Source organism: Mastomys coucha, unplaced genomic scaffold (assembly GCF_008632895.1).
Source record: "Mastomys coucha isolate ucsf_1 unplaced genomic scaffold, UCSF_Mcou_1 pScaffold16, whole genome shotgun sequence".
NCBI lineage: Eukaryota > Metazoa > Chordata > Mammalia > Rodentia > Muridae > Mastomys > Mastomys coucha.
The window spans coordinates 45,605,891-45,628,011 of record NW_022196898.1 but is presented as its reverse complement, the minus strand read 5'-3'; the positions used below and the strand labels follow the sequence as shown (position 1 = coordinate 45,628,011).

General features: G+C 40.1%; 1 protein-coding gene across 1 annotated transcript in view; it reads right to left on the bottom strand.

Moving 5' to 3' along the window:
* The window catches only part of Sec22b (SEC22 homolog B, vesicle trafficking protein), a 24,308-nt gene extending 9,143 nt beyond the window's left edge, over positions 1-15,165 (bottom strand). The window contains exons 1-4 of the mRNA XM_031374955.1: positions 14,938-15,165; positions 8,528-8,637; positions 2,873-3,033; positions 961-1,107 (exon numbers count right to left, since the gene is read on the bottom strand). Of these exons, the coding sequence (XP_031230815.1) occupies positions 961-1,107; positions 2,873-3,033; positions 8,528-8,637; positions 14,938-15,012 (493 nt within the window). The 5' untranslated portion in view covers positions 15,013-15,165. The remainder of the gene's footprint in view (positions 1-960; positions 1,108-2,872; positions 3,034-8,527; positions 8,638-14,937) is intronic.
* Between the last annotated feature and the right edge of the window lie 6,956 nt (positions 15,166-22,121).

Sequence of the window (22,121 nt, the reverse complement as noted above, 5' to 3'; positions counted from 1 at the left end):
TTGTGAGAAAATATAAGAGAAAAAAAAAAAAGGCCTGGCTGAGTCATAGTGCCTGCAAACCTGGGAGAATGACATGTATTTACAGTCTCATTTTCCATGTATAGAGCACCACACCTTCCATACAACAGACACTCAATTGACTGAATGAAGGATGCTGACAGCAGACTAGATCTTCATAGTCTCAGATTTAAATGTTTCTCAAAAGAGGACTGCCTTGATGAAAATGGTATTTTATACCCCTGACCTAGCAGCAGTAACGCCTCCCAAAGAGACAGCTAGCATGAAACACATCCTTGGCAACAGCCTCTCAGTCTTTTTACTTTACATAACTTGTACAAATGTTCTGTATTCAATGTTGTGGACTCCGTCCCCCAACCTTGTTGCTTGGGAGTGACTTGGTTCTATAAGCAGCCCCTACAGGCTACAAGCTGGAATTGAGCACCTGCTGTGTGAAGGAGTCCTGACTGCTGCTCCTTAGATCATAGACTTAGCAAGTCTCATACTTATGTTAAAAGGTTTACCGGATCTTCCTTTCAAGATCTCCTTCTGGTCTGGTGTTAATGGATTCTCTCCTGTTTATGTTATATGGGCCTCTGGGTCTGGTTCCCAAGCCTAACTATAAATACTGAGTGAATTACAGTAAAGCTCTCTCTTATCACTTCTACCTGGAGTCTGTGTCTTTCCTTACTAACTGCTTGCTCCCACAGATAATTGTTCGTCCCAGTCCTAGAGCACTAACCGGGAGACAACACAATGTGCTTAGTTTTGTAAATTCTTAAGAGACAGTAAGTCTCTTGTGGGTGAATCCTTTACACTGTTCTAGTGCACAAAGACTAATTACACAAGGCACAAATCCCCATCATATCAGGAGCTTTGCCATGGAATTAATCCCTTGTAAGTGATTTCTTGAGAGTCCCACTAGACTCTGACAAACTGATCTCTGATGTCCTTTTCAGATACCTGAGAGTGCTTCTCCCCGCTGTAAGACTTCTTCAATATTGGCCACCATGATCCTCTGCACATCTTGCAATTCGGTGTTGATGGAGCCTAGATTTCTCCGAGCACGGCTATCAATGTAGAGTTTCTTGGTTTTCTGAATGAAGGTATCTAGAGTGAGGACAGATAACCATTACCAGCTTTCTTGTTCCTCAAGCCACTGAAGATAATCAGAACTCGAGTCTACTTCTAATCAGCCACTGTCCACAGTCTTGAGCTTATTCCTACATCTGTCTACTGTTGGATCTGACCTGTTCGATTGTAAAATGTTAAAATGACCATTCAGGAGAACTGTCCCTTGAACATCTCTGAGTCTAAGACATTTACCATCAGAATCCTTAGAGATAATCAGGCCCATTCTAGTACCTTTCCTGAAGACAGAAAGATTTCAGTCTGTATTCAGAGGACTCTTTGAGCTTCATTACTTAGTTCTATGCAACCCCTAAAATAATGCTGGCATTATTAAAAGTTAGTGATCAACCAGCAGCCTACTTTCCAAACTTACCCCATGCTTCAACTTCAAATCAAACATGATAGAAAGCTTCCAAAAATACCAATAAAGAGCTGCAGCCTCATTCATCTCTAGCCTACATGTACAATTACCCAAAACGGTAGGAATGACCTTTTCAACCTTTGCCAAAACAATCTACTGCTCTGTGTGCTGACACCTTTTACTTGGCTTTCAATACCTACTCCGTTCCCCTGCACGGTGGGAAGCTGACCTGGGTGGAGCACATCAATGGGCTCCTGACTCCCTCACTTCTAGTTAGGCTCTAGCCATGAAGCCCCCCAGCAGCAGGAGGGAGCAGGCAGTGCGCTCAGGGTACTCCTACCCACTCCTACTTTCCTGAGCACTCACTGTGGACTAGCACATCTTCCCCCTAAATACTCTCCTTCAGTTCAGAAACTGAGCCTTCCCTTTATATCTTCAGCCTGAGGTTGGGAACAACTACTGTTTATGGTCCCAAGTCACCATGCCTGATATTACTTTATAGTCCATTCCCATCTTTATCCCCTGAAGCTAACTTGGGTGAGCCATCTATTTCCTTTGTGACCTTGATATATGTGTCTTACTAGTCACTTGGATTTACTAAACTTATTATCCAGAAAAATAACATTAAAAAACCTATACATCATATAAATTAGCATATGGCCATTTTTTTCAATTATAATAAAGCAAGGTGACGCACCTAACAAACCTGAAAACTTTAGAAATTCTAAGGCACAAAAAGGTTTCTCTTTTGACTAAAGATTTCACATAGTATATTCTGACTCTACCTGTTCTTGCACCCGATGCTTACTGTGCACCGGCCATTTCCTTTGACCTATTGACAGAACAATCTTTACAGGTCTGACTGATATTGAACCTTCCCAGAATTCCTGTACAAATATACACTCTTATGTTTGTTACTTCTGAATGTAGTAAAGAGGGTTTTCAAATACCATATATTTTTAAATTAGAGGTTCTTATTCTACTGAAATAAACATCACTTTCCCTGATTTCCAAATTCTGATTTCCATAAAATTAGTCTTACTGTGAGAGTCTATAGATTAGAAAATAGAACTCAGTCATAAGATAATCAAGTAGACTTCATGTAGACTTCATGTAACAAATGTTCATTTACTACAAATAACCCTAATAAGGAATCAAACTAGACAACAAAAGGTACATGTTCACAGGGAAAACGACAAGACTAGATGAATTTACTGAGAAGAAGGAAGCCTTCTCCACTCAAAAAGGAAAACATTTGGAGAGGGGAAGGAATCAAACCTTCCCAAGCACATTCCAGGGAACATGTCAATGTTATAAGCAGTATATCAAAAAGTTTCTCCACAGTGCTACTCCCTGATAGAGAAATGCAGGCTCGAATCTTACCAAACTCGATGAAGGAATAGGGCCTAGACACAGTGGGCACCTTCTTCCCATGCTGTTCATCAAATTCCGAGTGCAAGTCTTCTAGGTAGGCGAAGGCCAACTTCTTAGGGAAGGCAGCTTCACACAAAACCAAGTAACACACCCCCTGCTCAATAATGTAGCTGGAGGGAAAAAAGCAAGACAAGGTTATTTATGAAGTAGTAATGTTTCAGGTTGAAACTGACTTTCAGTGCTATCAACTTCAGAAAATATTCCACCTGAATCAAAATGTTCATTTCAGATCACAAACTGTTACAACTAAGAAACTAATCTCCCCACTATTTTTTTTTATAAAGCCTTTTTTTTCATTTTCTTTTTCTTTTTTAAGATTTACTTTATGTATGTGAGTACACTGTCACTGTCTTCAGACACACCCGAAGAGGGCATCAGATCCCATGGCAGATGTTTTGAGCTACCAAAGTGGTTGCTGAGAACTGAACTCAGGACCTCTGGAAGATCAGCCAGTGCTCTTAACCACTGAGCCATCTCTCTGGCCCCAATCTCCCCACTATTAAAGATATGCCCAAAAGACCTGGGTTGGCAAGGACAGCTCAGCACTTAAGAACACTTCTTGTTCCTGAGTTCATTCTCCAGCACCCTGCCCACACCATCTCTAATTCCAGTTCCAGGGGATTTGAACCCCTTTTCTGACCTCTGTGGGTACCAGGCACGCACGCGCGCACGCGCGCACACACACACACACACACACACACACACACACACACACACACACGCAAAACACTCATAAACTTAAATGAGAAAATGTTTACTGGCACAGAAAAAAAACACCCCCCAAAATAGTCATGTTGCTTATTTCTGGCTAGAAGAATTCTAATAATTAAAAATCATTCACTAAGGGAATTTTTTGTGGGACTCCTTTTTGGGACAATGAGCTCTCTAGCATTCTGGGATATTCTTGGAGAAAAGAAGATTTACTACGAGCTTCTCAAACCCTTTAGTCACAGTACTCTTTTGTTGTTTTTTGTTTTGTTTTGTTTTGTTTTTCTGTGTAATACTAGCTATCCTGAACTCCCTCTGTAGACCAGGCTGGCCTCGAACTCACAGAGATCAGCTTGCCTCTGCTTCCTGAGTGCTGGGATTAAAGGCATGTGCCACCATTGCCTGGCTAGTCACAGTACTCATTCTTCCAACAACACATATACTAATAGGGCTTATATATACAGTAGATAAAATCAGAAGTTCTTTGGTTTAGGTGGTTTAAAAGCAGACAGTATGCTATGACCTCAAATTTCTGCCTTCTGTTCCTGACTTCTGCGACATTCTAGAGCCCCACAAAGGAAAATCTCAAGTTTTACACACTCTCCCAGGTACAGAGTAACGTTTAAAATCTACACTGTCCTCCCACTGCTGAGCACTGGATTAAAGTTTCTCCTTGATGTTAATCTGTACTGTCATTTATAACGCTGGTCTCATTCCCAGGGAGTAAACAGGGCTCACCGCCCTACTTAAAGCTTCAGGGACACACAATGTCAATCAAGTAAAATAATATTCTGACATAGTATTTATAGCCTTTCAGATGAAATGTTAAGTCACATTTTACCATACAGCCAAATGGCATGGTGTCGCTAACAAACACACCTGCTTATGCTGTTCTTTCTTACCATGGTGCTTTTACATACCAGGAGAAATTCCATTTGTTCTCATATGTTCAACCTTCTGTAATTGCCTTTTTTCTGTTTAATTTTTATATTTCCCTTTCTTCTAGTCCCTTTCTTCAAACACCCAAATAGAAATTTATTGCTTTCTTCAAAGTATGTCATTTATGTTTCTTTAACCTGAAGACTGAGACCCCCTAGAGCACTGTACAGCTGAATGTGGGGAGCTGCAGGAAATCTGGCAACACTAGGTTGTTTCTGAATGAGCAAAACTATGAGCCCAAGGTGTTTCCTTCCAGCAGGGCTTTCCAAAGATGCCAGTGTGCTTTACTGCAGCCCGCTTTCTGAACACACATGCACTGGGCCCTGTACAGGATGATAAGCCATGTGCCGACAAAAGTCCCAAACGCCTATGCTCAGACCTGAGCCTGCTCTATGTCATGACTGAAATGTTCCCACATGGTACACATCAAGTTTTCTGCTCTCTTAAAGAAAGAATGATGATTTGATAATAGAAAATAAAGACATTTTCCTGGCATCATTCCCTACTACATAACTATCAAAGAAGTTCCCATTTTATTATTTAGTACGTTTGATTTTAAAATTTACTGTTTGAGTTGCTGATTTGAGTTGCATTTAATTTTTATTGCAAATTTCATTAAATGAATTTAGCCTTGAGATCTGAACAGAATTTCTACCAATTTCTGAAATGCCCTAGCCACACTTTTGCCATTTTGCACTATACAGTTATGCAAAGCATTGTCTTCAACAATGATGATTACAAAATCAAATGAAGATAAACTCTGAAAAATACTGAAGATGTTCTACATCCCATAGAATCAAATACTCAGTCCAGACATAACCCTTTATGTAAAAATAAAACACATTCATCTTCATGAGCATGCAAGTTTGCGTATGTGTTAAATATAAAATATATTTGTATACCAAAGAATTATTAAAAAATAAATTTTTAATAATTTATGATCAGCAAATGTTTAGTCTGCACACCCATTTTATGTACCTACACACTCAGGGGCATATAAGAATCCTGTGCACAGGAAAGTATAGTAAGTGGAAAGTTTACCAAACCCTGCTCTAAAGCACTGTGCTTGTCCGAATGCGTGCCTCCGCTGGGAAGAATAAGGATAGGCATTCACGAAGACAACCAAGGTCTGGCAAGGAAGCAGCCTTTCCTAGCTTTGGTAGGAAAAACCAAAGCCTGTCAAGTCCTACAGGAACCAGAAGGAGCTCTCTTCCAGGTCTTTCATTTTCTATCCATTGTGGAGATTCAGTCCTCCCACAATCTCTGCAGTGGATCACTTCCAGGATACCCACGGTTACTAAAAATGGAAAATGCCTAAGTCTCTTATATAAGGTGGAACATTTGCATAAAACCCATGCAGATCTTTTTGTAGACTTCAAATCATCTTAAATACCTAATAGAATATAAATGCCTTATAAATAGCTCTTATATTGTTTAGGGAATAATGATAAGAAAAAAGTCCTACAAACTCCACATGTGTTTTATGCAGATACTTTTTTAATTTTTTAAAATATTTTCAATGCATGGTTCTTGGTTACAGATATGGTTTCCACAAAGGCAGAATCTGTGGGTATAGTAGATAACTGTATCATATAACTAAACACACATATATGTACACATATGTTTACATCATATATATAGTAACTATATAACTGTACCATGTAACTAAACATAAACATATATATTTTATATATGCATTCCTTTGGCTAAGTTCTCTAGGCTGGGCTCAAGCAGCTCACCTACCTTAACCTCCAGAATAGCTTAGACTACAGGTGCACACTATCTCATATAGACAAATGGCTATATTTTTTTAGTATTTAAATTAAAGTACCTAAAAAACATGCCTTAGATAATATATAACTACCTTACAAAATGTGTCTACCATTTTCTTTTTAAAGGATACTTGTTGATAAACTGAAGTAGTTTCGTTTTACAGTGCTTATTGGTAGTTTGGGTTTCAGTTACAGTAGGTAGCTCCTCTTGTCCTCACAGGCCTCACCACTGCGCTGCCAACACAGCGAAGCTTACTTAGTTGATCCTGTTTTCCTTTGCTGTGGTCTTCCTATAATGTCTTTCCTTTTCAACCTTTTCTGTTTTTTAAAGATTCAACTTCTTATTATTATTTAACATGAAGCATGTTATTTAGCCTGTTATCATTTAACAACAATTATCTGTAGATAATTAAAAGTCCAATAAAGTTCCTGTGATGGTCAATATTGGCTGCCAACTTGGCAGGACCCAGAATTGCCCAGGAGAATCCCTGGGCACATCTTTGAGGGAGTTTCTGCACTGAGTTCACTGAGATGGAAGGCCACCCTAACTGTCAGTGTTCCAGGACTGACGAGGGGAGCTGAGCAGCAGTATTCTCTGCTTCCCGACTTCAGATACAGAAAACCAGCTACTTCAAGTCCGTCCCACTATGACTCTCCTGCTGAGATGGACTGTTCCTTCTATGAGTAAAAATAAACCCCTCCATCCTTAATTTGCACCTGAAGGTATTCTGGTACAGCACTGAGACAAGTAGCACTGTGCCTTCCATCCCTCTTTTAGCTTTGTACACAGTCCATAACCATGAGTGTCTGGGGATATCATTCCATGCTAGGGTACTGGGTTCAATCTCCAGTAATGAAAACCAAACAGAAATCCACCACTATAGCCACTAACTTAGATGCTTTAAAATTCTCTCACAGTTTTTAAATGTTTATTGTCTACCCCCAATGTATAAAGCAAGATGCTAACTACATATGTATCCGGTTAAAATCCTTTGTTGAGAAATTCTTTGAAGAGAAAACCACAGCTTGGAGATGCTATGTGAATTGGTCTGTACCACTTGTTAGTAAGCCTTTGAGCAGGAGTAATAGCCTATTTGTGTCTGCCCCCAAGATGTTCCTAAGTTATCTATTACTGCATAACAGTTTAGAATGGGCACAGGTTAACAAGTTAAATTACTGTAAGTATGTTAACTTAAAAAATTAAGATTTTGGTGTTCTAGAAATAGAGGCAGAAAAAGTGTTTCTATGAACAGATTGTAGTTTTAAAGCTATATTTACGTTTAAGAAACTGTTACTATTCTGGGCCAGAGAGATCACTTAGTCGGTAAACTACATGCCTGCAAGCTTGAAGCCCCAAGTTTAATCCCTAGAATGTGTTTTTAAGAAGTTCCAGGAGAGATGGTTCAGTGGTTAAGAGCACTGACTGCTCTTCCAGAGGTCCTGAGTTCAATTCCCAGCACCCACATGGTGGCTCACAACCATCTGTAATGGGATCTGATGCTGTCTTCTGGCATGTCTTAAGACAGCAACAGTTTTTTCACATAAATTAAACAAACAAACAAATAAATAAACATTAAAAATAAAAAAAGGAGATTCCAGGTGTGATGACACACATTTATCATGCCAGCATGGGAGAAGGAGACAGGCAGGAATCCCTGGGGCTCACTGGCCAGCTAGCTTAGCCTACTTTCAAGTTCCAGGCCAGTGAGAGAGAGATGGTTGTGAAAAGAAAAAAAAGAAAGGTGGATGGAGGCTGAGGATGACACCCGGGGTTGTCTTCTGGCACTGGCGGCACATGCACACAACATGTAAACACACACAAAGTATCGCACAAGGAAACAACACACTACTATTTTTCTTTTAAGGATTTAAAAACTATGGGTATGTTAATTTATTTTTAAATGCACATTTAAAAATAGAGTATGTGTGTGTGTGTATGGGGGGGCGTTATGTATGTGAGCTGAGGTAAATTGAAGGCTACAAGAGGGCATCAGATGCCCTAAAGCTAGAAATACAGGTGATTATATAGGTGCTGGGAACTGAACCTCGGGTTCACTACAAGAAGAGTAAGTGATCTTAACCTCTGAGCCATCTTTCCAGCCCCTACTGTGATATTCTTACAAGGTATTACATAACTGTATTTCATACTTAAACAAACACAAAAAAAAATCAGAGCTATACTCACTGAAAAGTCATGGCTCCTGCTTCCAAGGTACATCTGGTAGGGGACTGTTCATTCAACTTTCGAAAGAGTTGCTTAGCCTGACTCTGATACTGTTGAAGGTCCCGGCCTGACTGAAAAAAGATAACTTCGTTGAAAAATTTAATACACACACACACAAAGCTATATCAATGAGAAGGATCATGCCATCACAAGAATATTAGGTAAATAAGGTCCTTCATTTAGTAGTTATTAAGATTCATTTCAATAAAAAAAAAAAAAAGTCTTACTTTTAGAACAAATAAGAAAACCTAACTCCTAGTATTTCCAAGATCCCAACATGGAATTGGCAAGAAGGAAAACTGCATGTCAACTACATGCAAGGTATTTGGTGTGCTTTTTACTATTAGATATCTCATAACACCATCCTGCACACACTCAGGAGAAAGTTCTGAGAACCAAAGGCTGATGAATCTCATCATTCTTTTTAAATGCTGGCATATCAACAGAATCTTTCGCAAAAGTGGAAGAACATTTAAATAAAACTTTATGTGCATGCCTATGCTTGAGAACCCTATGAACACTGCCACTGCAGTTAGGCAAAATGGGTAGCTATCCTTTATTACATCAATCTATCTGGTTCTCCAGCGTAGGTGGCAAGCTGGAATAAAGAGGGATCAGGATGAAAAGGACAACACTCAAATGGTTAATAAGTATCTCCCTGAACAATTTATTGAAAAGAAAAGGAGGGGGTATTTTGTAGTTGCATCATTTTGAAAGGATAAACACCATACCTTACTACCCTACTAGATCAAAGGAGAAAGGCAGTGCATGAAGAATGAGAAACAATACACAATCCTGAGGAGGAGGGGAGGATGCCCTGCTAGCTATGGTCTCAAGGTCTCTACTGCCCAGGTATGTAAGCTGATGGTATTTCACCACCAAGCTGACTGAAGGAAGTGGAGCCTTTGGGAGATGCTCAGTCATGATGATGGAGTGCTTATGGTTGAGGTTGATGTTCCTGTATGAAATCCCAGAAAGCGAGATTGGTCCCTGTACCACACAAAGACTCACACAGAGTTGCTGCTATCTATGAATGAGAAGCAGACACCAAATCTGCTAACCTTGTCATCTTGGACTTCTCAGTGTCTTTTGTTGTTTATAAGCCACCTAGTTTATGTACACTGCCATGTAACAGAAAGCCCTAATTATTCCATTTGTAGAATTATTTATTTTGTATTGAAAGACAGACTAGCCTTTCTTTGGCAGATTTCTCATAACTGAAATAAAAGTGCTTATATTAGTTTCCCCAGAGTCTGGGTCTGGGGTCTAACTTTGAGGGAGTACACCATGAAATAGTAAGCTTCTAGATAAGATACTACTGAGCTGACAGCACAAAGGAAGAGGCAGTTAGAACATGGCAGGTATGCAAAGGTACAGATGCACAAAAATGATAACCTGAAATTCAAAAAGTGAAGTAATGAAGTAATGTAAGCCAAGAGTCAGGCAGAGTACACTCAATGAATAACTGTGGATCATTCGTCTTGTTTAGCCTTGTTGTTATGGCAATGATCTGTTATAATGCTATTCATTTGAGAAAATGTTTTTGTGTCAATGTATGTATGTATATATGTATGTATGTGGATATTATGTCAATTCACACATTAAACAGTACCTTATAATAATTACTACCATATAACAACATTATATTGACATTATCATAGTAAGCAGCATGCATGCATGTATCCATCCATAACTGGTCAGTAAGTACATGTTTGTAAATACTGTCACATGCTTTCAGTCACTAAGAAGTAATATACATTATCTTATTTCAACATGTGAATGGAATTTATCAATCTGATTGCTTCACCATGCCATTATATGGAATGAAGAGATCTGAACCCAAAACAGCACATACACCCAACTAAATGTTATAAAGTGATAATGAAGATCAACATATATGATCCTGGCTTCACACTGGAATCACATAGGGATTCTAAAAACTTCTTACGTGCAATCTTCATTCCTAAACCAATAAAACAATAATTGTTTTCAATTGCTAAAAGCAGATGAATACCTTATCTTAAAGGTAAAGCTGAAGAAAACCCAATCTACAAACAAAAAGAAAACCACAACTCTGTCAATCAAATAAAGATTAGCACAAGCATTCCAACTTCATAAAGCATAAGGTATTATTACTACAGCCTGAGAGAACAAAACTAAAAGTCATACCAATTATAAGATATAATGGTTGGAAACATGCTACAATTTCAGAATGTGCTAAGGAACAAAGGTAATGTCACACACTGGGACAAATCTATATAGAAATTATAGTATGACAGTCTATACTAATGCTGGTTCAGCTGGCATGATCATTTCTAAGAACAAAATTGTCTTGGCTAAGTAATGATTTTTCTGGCATATTCACATAATAGACTATTAGGTAGCCATTAAGATATTTAATGATATGAGACAATGCTTAACGTGTACAATTGTTAAATGGAAAACTGAAGTTAGTTTTACAGTATAATGCATTAATTTTACACACACACAGAGAGGGAAGAAAAGGGGAGAAGGGGAAGAATATGAGAATATCTTGGATAAAGATTTACTGAAAATAAACATCACTAGCATCTTGGACTTTTGGTTTTATAAGTCTCCAAACTTTCTAAATAGCATGGATTAATTCTATAGTATAAAAATTACTCATCCAGCCTGTTCATTGCATCTTTGTACAAAGAGTACTACGTGAAATTCTAGTGTGTAAATTTAAAGACAGGCTAGTATTTAGAAAAATACTTCAAAAATAAACAAAGTTAATGCTCATTTTCTGTCAGGGGCTATTCTGAACACTTTACATAATTTAACTCACGATCATCATAATTACTCTAGGAGGTGATTAGAATTATTATGACAATATTCTATTTTAAAAGTCAAATTTGGCCAAGGAAACCATGGGACTAGAAAGGGAAGAGCAAGGATTTGGCCTAGATAATCTGACCACATATAGCCTCTTCAAGCACTATGACATTCCACTTCCATGCTTAAAACTATTTCAACAGTACATCCGCCTTCTACACAAAGTCTTGTCAATCATGTAATTCACAAGAAAAGCTCATGGAGCTGTGTGGGAACTAATGAAGAGCTGACAAAAACAACTTAACTAGTGCTTTACAGACAGACATAGCTTGCTTTCAATGTCACCATCAGTTAGCCCAGCTACAAATACCTAGATGCCCTGCTTGTGCTTTGTACTTCATACAGAGAGCAAACCTAGGTCCACTCTGTAAGGTACATTAGTGACCCAGTAACGAAGAGAATGAAAACAGCTGGACTTGCCATAAGGCAAACAAGATTATCCACTAGCATGAAGGCTGTCTCTGTATTACAAAAGGTAAAATGCAGTGATTTCCTCAGAACCTCAGGACTTTTCCCATCTCACCTAGGCCTAGCAGACAACTAGTGCTACCAAATATCACCCTTTAGCTTTCTAAGAATGTTTCAGTTTTGGTTTTGTTTTACAAACCAATGAGTATACCAGGTTTACTTAACAGGCACGGGGGAGAGGTTGATTAGAGGAGCACGACAGCCAAGTTCCACCCCATCATGGACATCATGGATGATGGACGACCTCATGAGGGTGCATCAGAGTCCGCTTTCCATTATCGCCCACTTCCTACATCAGTATTGCCAAAGATCACTAGCATTTTCCAAGAATGTTTAGCTAGGTCTTATAGTTGATAAATCCTTGATGAAGTCAGTTGGTCAAAGGCCAGCTGTACCAAGAACCAAGAAGCAGCCATTTTCCTCTCCTGGCAATTACAGTAACCACCCTGACATGATAAGGGGTGTGAGGCAGCTCAGCTGCACACTAGGTCATTTGTTGTTCTGGAGCTCCTATCGTCTACCTGATAGCTTCAATGAACGCCTTTTCCAAACCTGAACTGTCTTTCCAGAACTAGCGCAGAATTAAAGCAAATACAATACTTTTGAGATAGAACAGAAAGGTAGATAAAAGAAACTGCAAGGAAAAAATGTCATTATAGAGAAAAGAAAAAAAAAACAAATAAAAAGAAAAGAAAGAGGAGGAGGAAAGGGGCAGGATTATCAGTCAGCGAGCTTGGAGTTGTGAAGAAAAGGTTGTTTCTCTACCTGTCCTAAGCCTAAACTACAAGGTAAGCAGTCAACACTGTAGAAAACACTCTGTGTATACTATATGTGAATGTTACTCTCCTTACTGTCTTATGTGAATACCAGCCATCTTCAGTCATAAGGCAGTTAAGAGCTTATATGGAGACTAGCACTTAGTAAATATCTAAAAATAACCCAAGTTGTACCAGTACAAATAATTAAAAGTATATGAATTACGTTGGCTTAGACAATTAGAGTACTTAATATAAGACTATTTAGTCAAGATAATCTATGTCTTAAAAGTTATTTCTGAGTTTGGTGTGGTGGTGTACACCTATAACTCTAGCATTCAAAAGGCTAAGGAGAGGGATCATTTCAAGGCAAACTCTAGCTATCTAGAAATTGTCCCAATTTTTTTTTAATTTTTAAAGAAAACTTTTATTGCATTATGATGAGAAAAGTTACATGATTTCAATTTTATCTGAATTTGTTAACATTTAAAAACATATTTTAATTAAATAAAACTGAGTCACATTCTTGTTTCCCTTTTGTAACACCGCTCCTCCCAGAGACCCCCCTTAAATACCTACAATATCTTTTTTGTCATATTCCTTAAAATTTATAAAATATTATAACAATAAAAATAAGTGTCATAAAAGTTGTTTGATATAAAACAACAATCAATTTAACAGTCTTATGTAGATATTCCAATTTTTTTTTAAAGTTATTTCTACATTAGTAAGAAGTGAATATGTAGTTGAAAAGTCTTAAACAAGACAGTACAGAATAATGATTAGGAACTATGGTTCTGGTCTAGAGCCAAACTGATACTGATTTTAAAAACAACAGCTTAATAAAATACTGATAACTGAAACCGGCAATTCTCGATCAGGACTGATTTTGTCCCTAAAGGAACTTTTAGAAATGTCTGGAAGTAGTGGGACAGGAATTGTGCTACTGCCATCTGGAAGTAGAGGCCAAGGATGGACACCCCACAAGGCACAGGACAGTCTCTCCCAACAAAGTGTCATCCAGCTCCAAATGGGAACAGTCCCTGATAAAAACAGACCCACCCTCGATCCCCGAGGCAAACCACCAGCTCCAGCAACATCACCAACGACAACCCAGGACACATCCCATTACCCTACCTGTCCGCTGTGGGACTCTAAGCAAGTGGCCTATTCTCTGTAAGCTTAGCAGCCTCTGTGAAGGGCAATGAGAGCACACTCTAACGTGGGTGGTGAGGAGGAGCAGAGAAATCCTGCCCCCAGCACACTCAGGACAGAGCTGCTGTGCAGGAGGCAGTCTATAATGCTTTGTCTACTATTATGATGGTAAAGATGAGCCTAAGACTGGTGCTCTTGCAGACATTAAAGGTTTAGAAAGGCTTATTATTTAAAATCAAAATTAATAAAGGGAAACGACTGAATCACAACCAGAAAAAACAAACAAACAAACCACACAGTGGAGAATTTCTCATCAATGAAACAAACCCACTTTGGCAGACCAATATCAAACAAATACCAAGTTTAAAATTAAGAAAGGATCCATGATTTTTTTTTCAGAAAAATTTCAAAGCAGAGAGTAGAGGCCCACTAGTATTAAATTCAAGTCCACTTTGGTCCCTCTCCCCCATTAGAATTCAATACAACTGGCCAGATTTTGCCCATCTCTACCCCACTGCTACCCCTCATGGGAAAAATATTTTCCAAAGTAAGTGTTCTCTAAGACTTCCCCCGCCCCCAATCTCCTTTGTTCAGATCATATTCTTGGGCTCATTGGAATAACATACTTTATTAGAGCGGGAGAAAAATCAGGCATAATCGTGAAAGTAGGCACTTTCCTGAACCCTGACAACTTTGTAAGTGGCCATATTACCTCATCCACTATCAAAATATGTCATCAAGGTAGGTCAAGGATCAAGTGCTATAGGAAAACGAGGTGAAGAAACGTAGGGTTGATCTTCCCCAGATGTATTATTAGTCAGCAGCCTTAACACCAGCCAAAAATAAAAGTCCTAAACTTTAAGAAGGTCCCTAAAAAGTCATCACCAACTGGGTGATCAAATTAGACACAGATAAGCTTTCTCCAGAGCTTCTGTGTAAAGAGAACACTTGACACCCAAACTCTAACTCCTTCGACAAAGATTTCTTCTCACAGGTAGTCTGTCCACTTGCAAACCGTAAAAGAGCTCTCGCAAGGAGGCGAAGGGGCTGTCTGCGAGGTCGCTAGGGTCTCACTAGTCCAAGAAAGGGATCCATGGCTTGGAGCAGGGCGAGCTCCGGGCTCCGGCAGCAGCTTACCTGCTCGTCCTCCTGCATCGAGGCGGCCAGCGGAAGCCCGTCCGCCACGCGGGCGATCATGGTCAGCAGCACCATCTTCCCTGGCTACGGAGACCCGGCCGCCTCAGTCACTGCCCCTTCTTCTCCCGCGGTGGCCAGTTACACCTCCGGCTGAGAGCCCCGGACAGCTAGCTGCTAGCGTCTCCGCTTCCCGCTGAGGTGGCCGGAAACGGCTTCAGAGCTTTCCACTACCGGTCCTTTCAATTGGCTTCCCACCGAGAACCACAACCACCGGAACTTTAGTTCCGCAGACATTCCTCCGACCAAGTCCGGCCCACGTTTGTGAATTTTTGTTTTCACTAAGTGGTGTCTCTGGAAAAGGCGTGACACTCAAGCTGAACAGGGCTCGAAAGGTTACTGGAAACGAACTTTTAGAGGAATGGAGTATGAAGCAACTGTAAAGCTATATATTTTTAGATTTTTTTTTAAACAGAAATTTTTATGTATAGTATTTTGTAATCTATGTATGTCTCGGCAGCAATTCTTTTCTTGAGGGTTTTTCTGGCCTGGGTGTTTATGCTGTCACAAAGTTCTTAAACAGTCTGTGGTAAGAGATCAGCAAATAGGGGCTGGAGAGACCGCTCAGGGGTCAAGAACTCTGGTTGTTCTTTCAGAGGACCGTTCAACTATTGGTGGTTCACAACGATCAATAACTCCAGTTCCAGTGGAATGGCCACCTTCTAACCTCTACAGCCCCTTCATGCGCGTGGTGCACAAGACAAGAGTGGAGGTAAACCACCCCCACACATGAAAGTTTTAAATCGAGATCAGCAATATATATTACATAATTGAATACATGAAGAAGTACAGGACTCAAGGATCACATACATCATTCAGCCTCCCCAATCTAGGTTCTTGGCTGCCTCTGTCATAGTGTAGAAAGGTTAATCTTACCAGACTTCCCAGGAACTTGGTTTTTCACTTGCTTTTGAAGCAACCTCCAGACAATCAACCTCAAGGAAGGGTCCTCATCTCTCTGTTCTTTGGTATCTTCATCAATGAGATAGGGATATTCTTGGTCTCAGGAGGGGTTTTGTGAATATTAAATGAAAAGAACATGGGGGTACAGGAGTTTTTGTAAACTTAGAAAAGGAAGGAATAGAGAAAGAAAGAAAGAGAGAAAGAAAGAAAGAAAGAAGAAAGAAAGGAAGGAAGGAAGAAAGAAAGAAATTATACAAGTATACTTATTACATTAATAATAACTACTCTTTGCTAAATGCTTCTAGTTAGTATCTTCTGGTTATCTGTACATTTAACTAAATGGCTCAATGAAATTTGTTAGTTGAAGGCCCTCATTTTATGCTTAAGGAAGACTGTGAAGATTTCTCCGAGCAGGTCACATAGCTAGAAGTGATGTGACCAGGCTTTGAGCTCAAGTTCAGCTCTAGCTACCAATTAATAATCATTCGCTCATATTATCTCTCCTCTTTCATATGTAATGCCCCCCTCCAGACAGTGTTGCATTCCAGTCCTCTATGCAGCTCTGGTTGGCCCAGGACTCACCTATGCTGGCCTTGTATTTACAGTCACATCCCCAATTGCTTCCCACAGTTCACACCTAGCATATAGCAACCTGAGCCAATGTGGAGTGGAAATCAATTCTGGAGCATATAATGCCTTATTTGTTAGAATCATAATACATTTAAAATAGTCTACAGATATCACTATCTCTAACTTCCTTTTTTCCACTCAACAAAAGATATGTCTTCTACCACAATCTCAAATGATTTTCATTGATTCCCAATAGAATAATTCTAGTAATAGGGAATAATGACACAAATAATGACAATAAGGCTATGGCTATGTGGGTCAGGGGAGCAGAGAGAGCAAAGCATAGAATGTAGAGAGAGTCTCTTGTGGAAGCATCACCTGCCAATACAATGCTGTTGGCCTATTAGCTGAGGCAGGAAATAGGAGTTCCCACTGGGAGAGAGATGTTTAGGATAAAAAGAGGTGAGGGAAGAGATTTGCCTGAATGCTGATGGAGAGATAACTAACCACACCACAGGACTTAGAATAGTTAGAATAAATGAGTTGATTGACTCATGAGCTAACAGAAATTAAAGCTTTAGGCCTAGGCAATATTTACGAATAATTATTCATACATAATTCAGCCTCAGAGTCATTATTTCAGGGAACTTGGGTGCAGGTGGGAAAGCCTGTGGATACAGTTGGAGGCATGTTCAGAGAAACTGCCTAGGAGTGGGAGCCTCAGGTTTTTTTCAGTTTGTGCTCTCAGCCTTCTCTAAGACCTATGTGCACATTGCCTGAGTGTTTCTCAGATGCTATGGCTTGCTTTAAATGCCTTTTAAATTTTTTTTTTAATTTTTATGTTAGCACAGAGAACAGTGGGTTTGATTACGGTCTTCTCGTGAACATCTGCCATTTACCACTGTTTCTTTCTGATAAATTCCACTCCTCCTGCTTAGGCTTCTTGGGGTTAATTTGAGTTACAAAATTTCTTTATTGTGCTGAGGAGCCAACCCTGACCTTACACAAGCCAGACAAACACTCATTCCCTGAGCTCCATCTCCAGCCCTCTACCCACCATTTCCTGCACCCCTCTGTTTTCCTTTTAAACATACAGCATGATCCTTGTGCCCTGGGACATTGGAATTGTCATTTCAAGGGAGGGTGTGGTCTTCTTAGGTTGCTCAATGGGTGACCTGGAAAAGCTAGTACCATATCTGATCAAATGCCCAGACCTTAGGAACTCTGGAATCTGAGTCACTTTTGCTTCCAACTCGATGCACAGCATACTGTTCACGTCTGTTAGTGATTTCAAGCTCTTGATCTTTGATCCTTTGAGTAACACACAACCGTGTAATGATGACCAACTCTGTACTAGATCCAGGGAAGGCCCTCCTTGACTATTTTACATTGAATGAAAATAAAATAAAGAAAGAGAAAGAATATTCAAATTGCTAAAGTTCAGTTTTATCTTTTACCTGCCTAAAACCCGACAACACACAATGTTATGAAATGAGTCAAATTCCAGAACCTTAGCAGTGGGAGTGAGGGGACGCAGGGGAATGACTCACAGCTAGCCATGCTAGAAATTTCTTGGCTGGGTGGTGGTGGCACATGCCTTTAATCCTAGCACTTGGGAGGCAGAGGCAGGTGGATTTGTGAGTTCGAGGCCAGCCTGGTCTACAGAATGAGCCAGGGCTACACAGAGAAACCCTGTCTCGAAAAACCAAAAAAAAAAAGAAATTTCTTGAAACATACCAAGCAATTGAACAATGTACATATCCAAATTAAATTAATATATATTAAACTGCTATAGTGGAAGACTTGATTAGAGCAGTGACATTTGAACAGATATTTACAGGTGTCATCAAAGAGAGCAAGACAGTTGTATACTCAGCTCATCTTGTTATCCACCCATAGGCACTAGTGCCTCTTCCTGATTTCTTTTAAAAGTTTATTTTATTTATTTTATGTATATGAGTACACTGTAGCTGTACAGATGGCTGTGAGCCATCATGTGGCTGCTGGGAATTGAACTCAGGGCCTCTGCTTGCTCTGACCCCCCCCCACTCCGCCCCCGCCCCCGGCTTGCTTCGGCCCCGCTCCCTTGACACACCAGAAGAGGGCGTCAGATCTCATTACAGGTGGTTGTGAGCCACCATGTGGTTGCTGGGAGCCGAACTCAGGATCTTAGGAAGAGCAGTCAGTGCTCTTACCCGCTGAGCCATCTCACCAGCCTCTCTTCCTGATTTTTTTTTTTAAAGGAATACTTTCTTACAGATTAGTACATAACTCCAAGGCTGAGTATCTCCCTCTTCAGTCTCTCCTTCTAAATGTAACCTCAGAAGAACGTTTAATTCTGGCCCACATAAGTCAGCTTTTGTTCTAATTGGCCCTTTTCCATGTCAGACAACTTGGTTACATCATATCATATCGTATCATATATCATATCAGTTTTGGCTTGTACTCATCCTTTGGACATTCCTCCAGGCACTGAAGACTCTGGGTATGTAGGGTGTGTGGTGGATGTGAGGGTCTTGGGAGAATGTTTCATGGCTTGGGGTTGGGGTTGCAGTCACACCAATCTATCCTGGTCATTAATCGCAGGCTACTTTGAATTGCCTTCCCTGGCTAAAGCCCCTTACAATCTCATTTACACCATCCCTCCAGTCGCTGGGGTGGAAATGAATAGCTGAATGGCAAGGAAACGAAGCATGTACTATAAGTCAGGTGGGAGCCCCTGTTTAAAATATCTGCCAATTCCAATAGCATGGTTCCGATGCTGGACCATGGCAAAGGTGCCGTTCGCCTTCTGGAAGAGACCTGTGGTGTCTATCTGGTTTCTTTGTTTTGTCAGGGAAACAATGCAGAACACAGGGCCAGGCCACTCATCTCTTTGGGTGAAAAAGATAGGTTTTGGCAGCCCTCAAAGAAAGGTTGAACTTCAACTTAAAAACAAACAAACATACACACCTTTTGCATTACAAGCCTCTAAACAGGATAAAGTGTTAGCCGTTAGGGCACATCATCAGGAGCCTATCACCATCTCCATGTTTATAATACGGACGATTGATTGGTATGTCTCAAAGGCTGAAGAAAATCCTCACTGGCTCTATACAACCCAATTCATAGTAAACAAAGACATATTCTTCATCTATTTCTTTCCTGCTCCCAACTAGTGACAGGTCAATATTTACTGCTCACTTCCTGTGAGCAGTAACAGACACTGGGTTAGGAGAGGAGAAAACAAACAAGCCACTATGCTTTGCTGACAGGGGCCACATTCTACCTGGCCCTAGCTCTCTCCTCTGACTGCAGGCCCACTCCCAGCCAACCAACCCCATTGCTTTCCATGCCTCAGTCTGAATTAATAAAGGAGTTGGATACTAGATTTCCCCACTTATCCATCCTCTGCCCTTAGGCCCGAGTCTCTGCTTACCTAATCTCAGGGGACTTAGTGGCTTGTCGAAGTCCCAAGTCCCCATCTCAACTTCTATTGACTTGGGTGCCTGCCTTCCTGTCTCCCAGTCTTCCAGCTCCTGTTTCTTTTGTTCTGTTGTCTTTACTCATCTAGTGGTTCAGTGTGGCTGAAATTACTGAATTACTTCTGAGTAATTTCTTTTTGATGTCTTGAGGTTGTATCCTTCAGCCATATCTACTCTCTTTCTCCTCTCATGGTCATTAGGGAGTGTGGTCCCAGCCAGATACAAAGTTCTATGCACTGTTTCTCTATGGGTATGTTGTACACAGCCAGACACTGTCACAAACATACAAGCTGACAGTGTATATAGATTGTACAATGTTGGACCTATTTCTCCAATTACCAAATTAGAGAAACCATTGGCAATCAACAAATTTCCAATTCCTCATATTATTGGATTTCAATCAATTAGGATATGTTGGTAATATTAATTTTCAAATTAATATATTAAGAAAAAGTAATTGTCACTTCCTGTTGTTTTTGTTGTAAGAGGTGGAATTAGGCTTGTGTGGATTTGTTGAAAGATTACCTTCTTGCTTCTTCTAGGGTGTAGTTTTGCTCCTTATGTTGATGCTTTCCATCTATTATCCTTTGTAGGGCTGGATTTGTGGAAAGATATTGTGTAAATTTCCTACACCATTTCTTAAATGAATGTAACCTGTTCTCTGTGGGCTGAGAATGAAGTCACTCACTCAAGTCAAATAGCTTTGACCATAGCAGGAAGTCTGTATCCAAAAATCGAGCCTACAATTCATTTCTTGGTGCAGCAGAACTATCAACTCTCAGCTTAGCTACGATGGAGATAAAATCCTTTGGTGAGGTGAGGGTCATTGAAATACAGCCTTATTACAATGAAAACAAACAAACAAAAAAAGAAATTAACACATCCTTTTAAAGAAAAAGCATGATGCACACATATGTGTGCATCTCACTTTTCACACGTTTGTTTATAATAGTGGGTGTGCATGTGTGCACATGACTGAGCAAACACTGGCACATGCACTTGTGCTATGCTATACATGTGGAGGTCAGAGGAGCAATTGAGGGGATCAGTTTTCTCCTTTTATCACATGGGTCCCAGGGATTGTAGTAGGTTTGGCAGCAAGGGCCCTCACCCACTGAGCCATCTTGTCAATCTTTCCCCTACTTTTGAGTGTGATTGCTCCTAGCTTTCATATGCATATGCTTACCATTAGTTTGCCTAAGTGTCCACGCTTGCAAAACTTGTTATTACCTAGTGTACTAAATGTACTATGAAGTATCTATCATTTTTTGTTTCTTCAATAAATCTTCTTTTGAAAATATAATGTCTCTCTGCATAACAATAAATATAAATATATTATTCTATTATAATAATTTTATTATAATTAATGCCTTATGCATGCCAAATACCTGCTCTACCATGGCCTGCAAATAAGTGTCATATAAATAATTTTAAAATTATCCTTTCTAAAATCTTATTTTTGGAAGTGGGGCCTTTCAGCTTTTTAGCATTTGACATTATGACCGAAACTCTTATGAACTAGATGTCTTAGAAGACTTTTGTTTTGATTTCCTGTCATCATAATCAAACCTACTACTTTCCACTTCCCCGAGGCCCTCCTTATTTCTGGCAGATTTCAGAGCAGATTAGACCAGATGGTTCTGGTTAGTGAAGTTCTCGAGCAGTTTGCACAGGCCCTTCTCCCTGCAGCATTTCTAGCCCCTCCCCTAAAGCATGTGCCCTGCCCAGGAACTCACACACAATGCCCGGGGCTGTAGAACTCTCAGGCACAGGAAGGCAGTCGCGTGGTCAAATGGTCTGTTTCGACTGGAGAGCTGTCTTCAACTTAGAACTGAGACTGCCTCTACTTCTGATAGACACTCTTCTCTTGTCTGACTAGAAGTTTCCTGAAATTCCAACATCTGAGAGTTCCTTCATCACACGTAGAAGACACTGGTCTTGATGTCCCCCCAAACTGCTTCTACACCATTCTCTCTCTCTTTCAGGTACTGAAATCACACACGCACGCGCACGCACACACGCACGCGCGCGCGCGCGCGCACACACACACACACACACACACACGCACACACGCACATGCACACACACGCACGCACGTGCACACACACACACAAACACACAAACACACACACACACACACACACATTGGATTTTTTTATCTGTGCTGAGCTAGTGCCCTGCTCTCTTCTT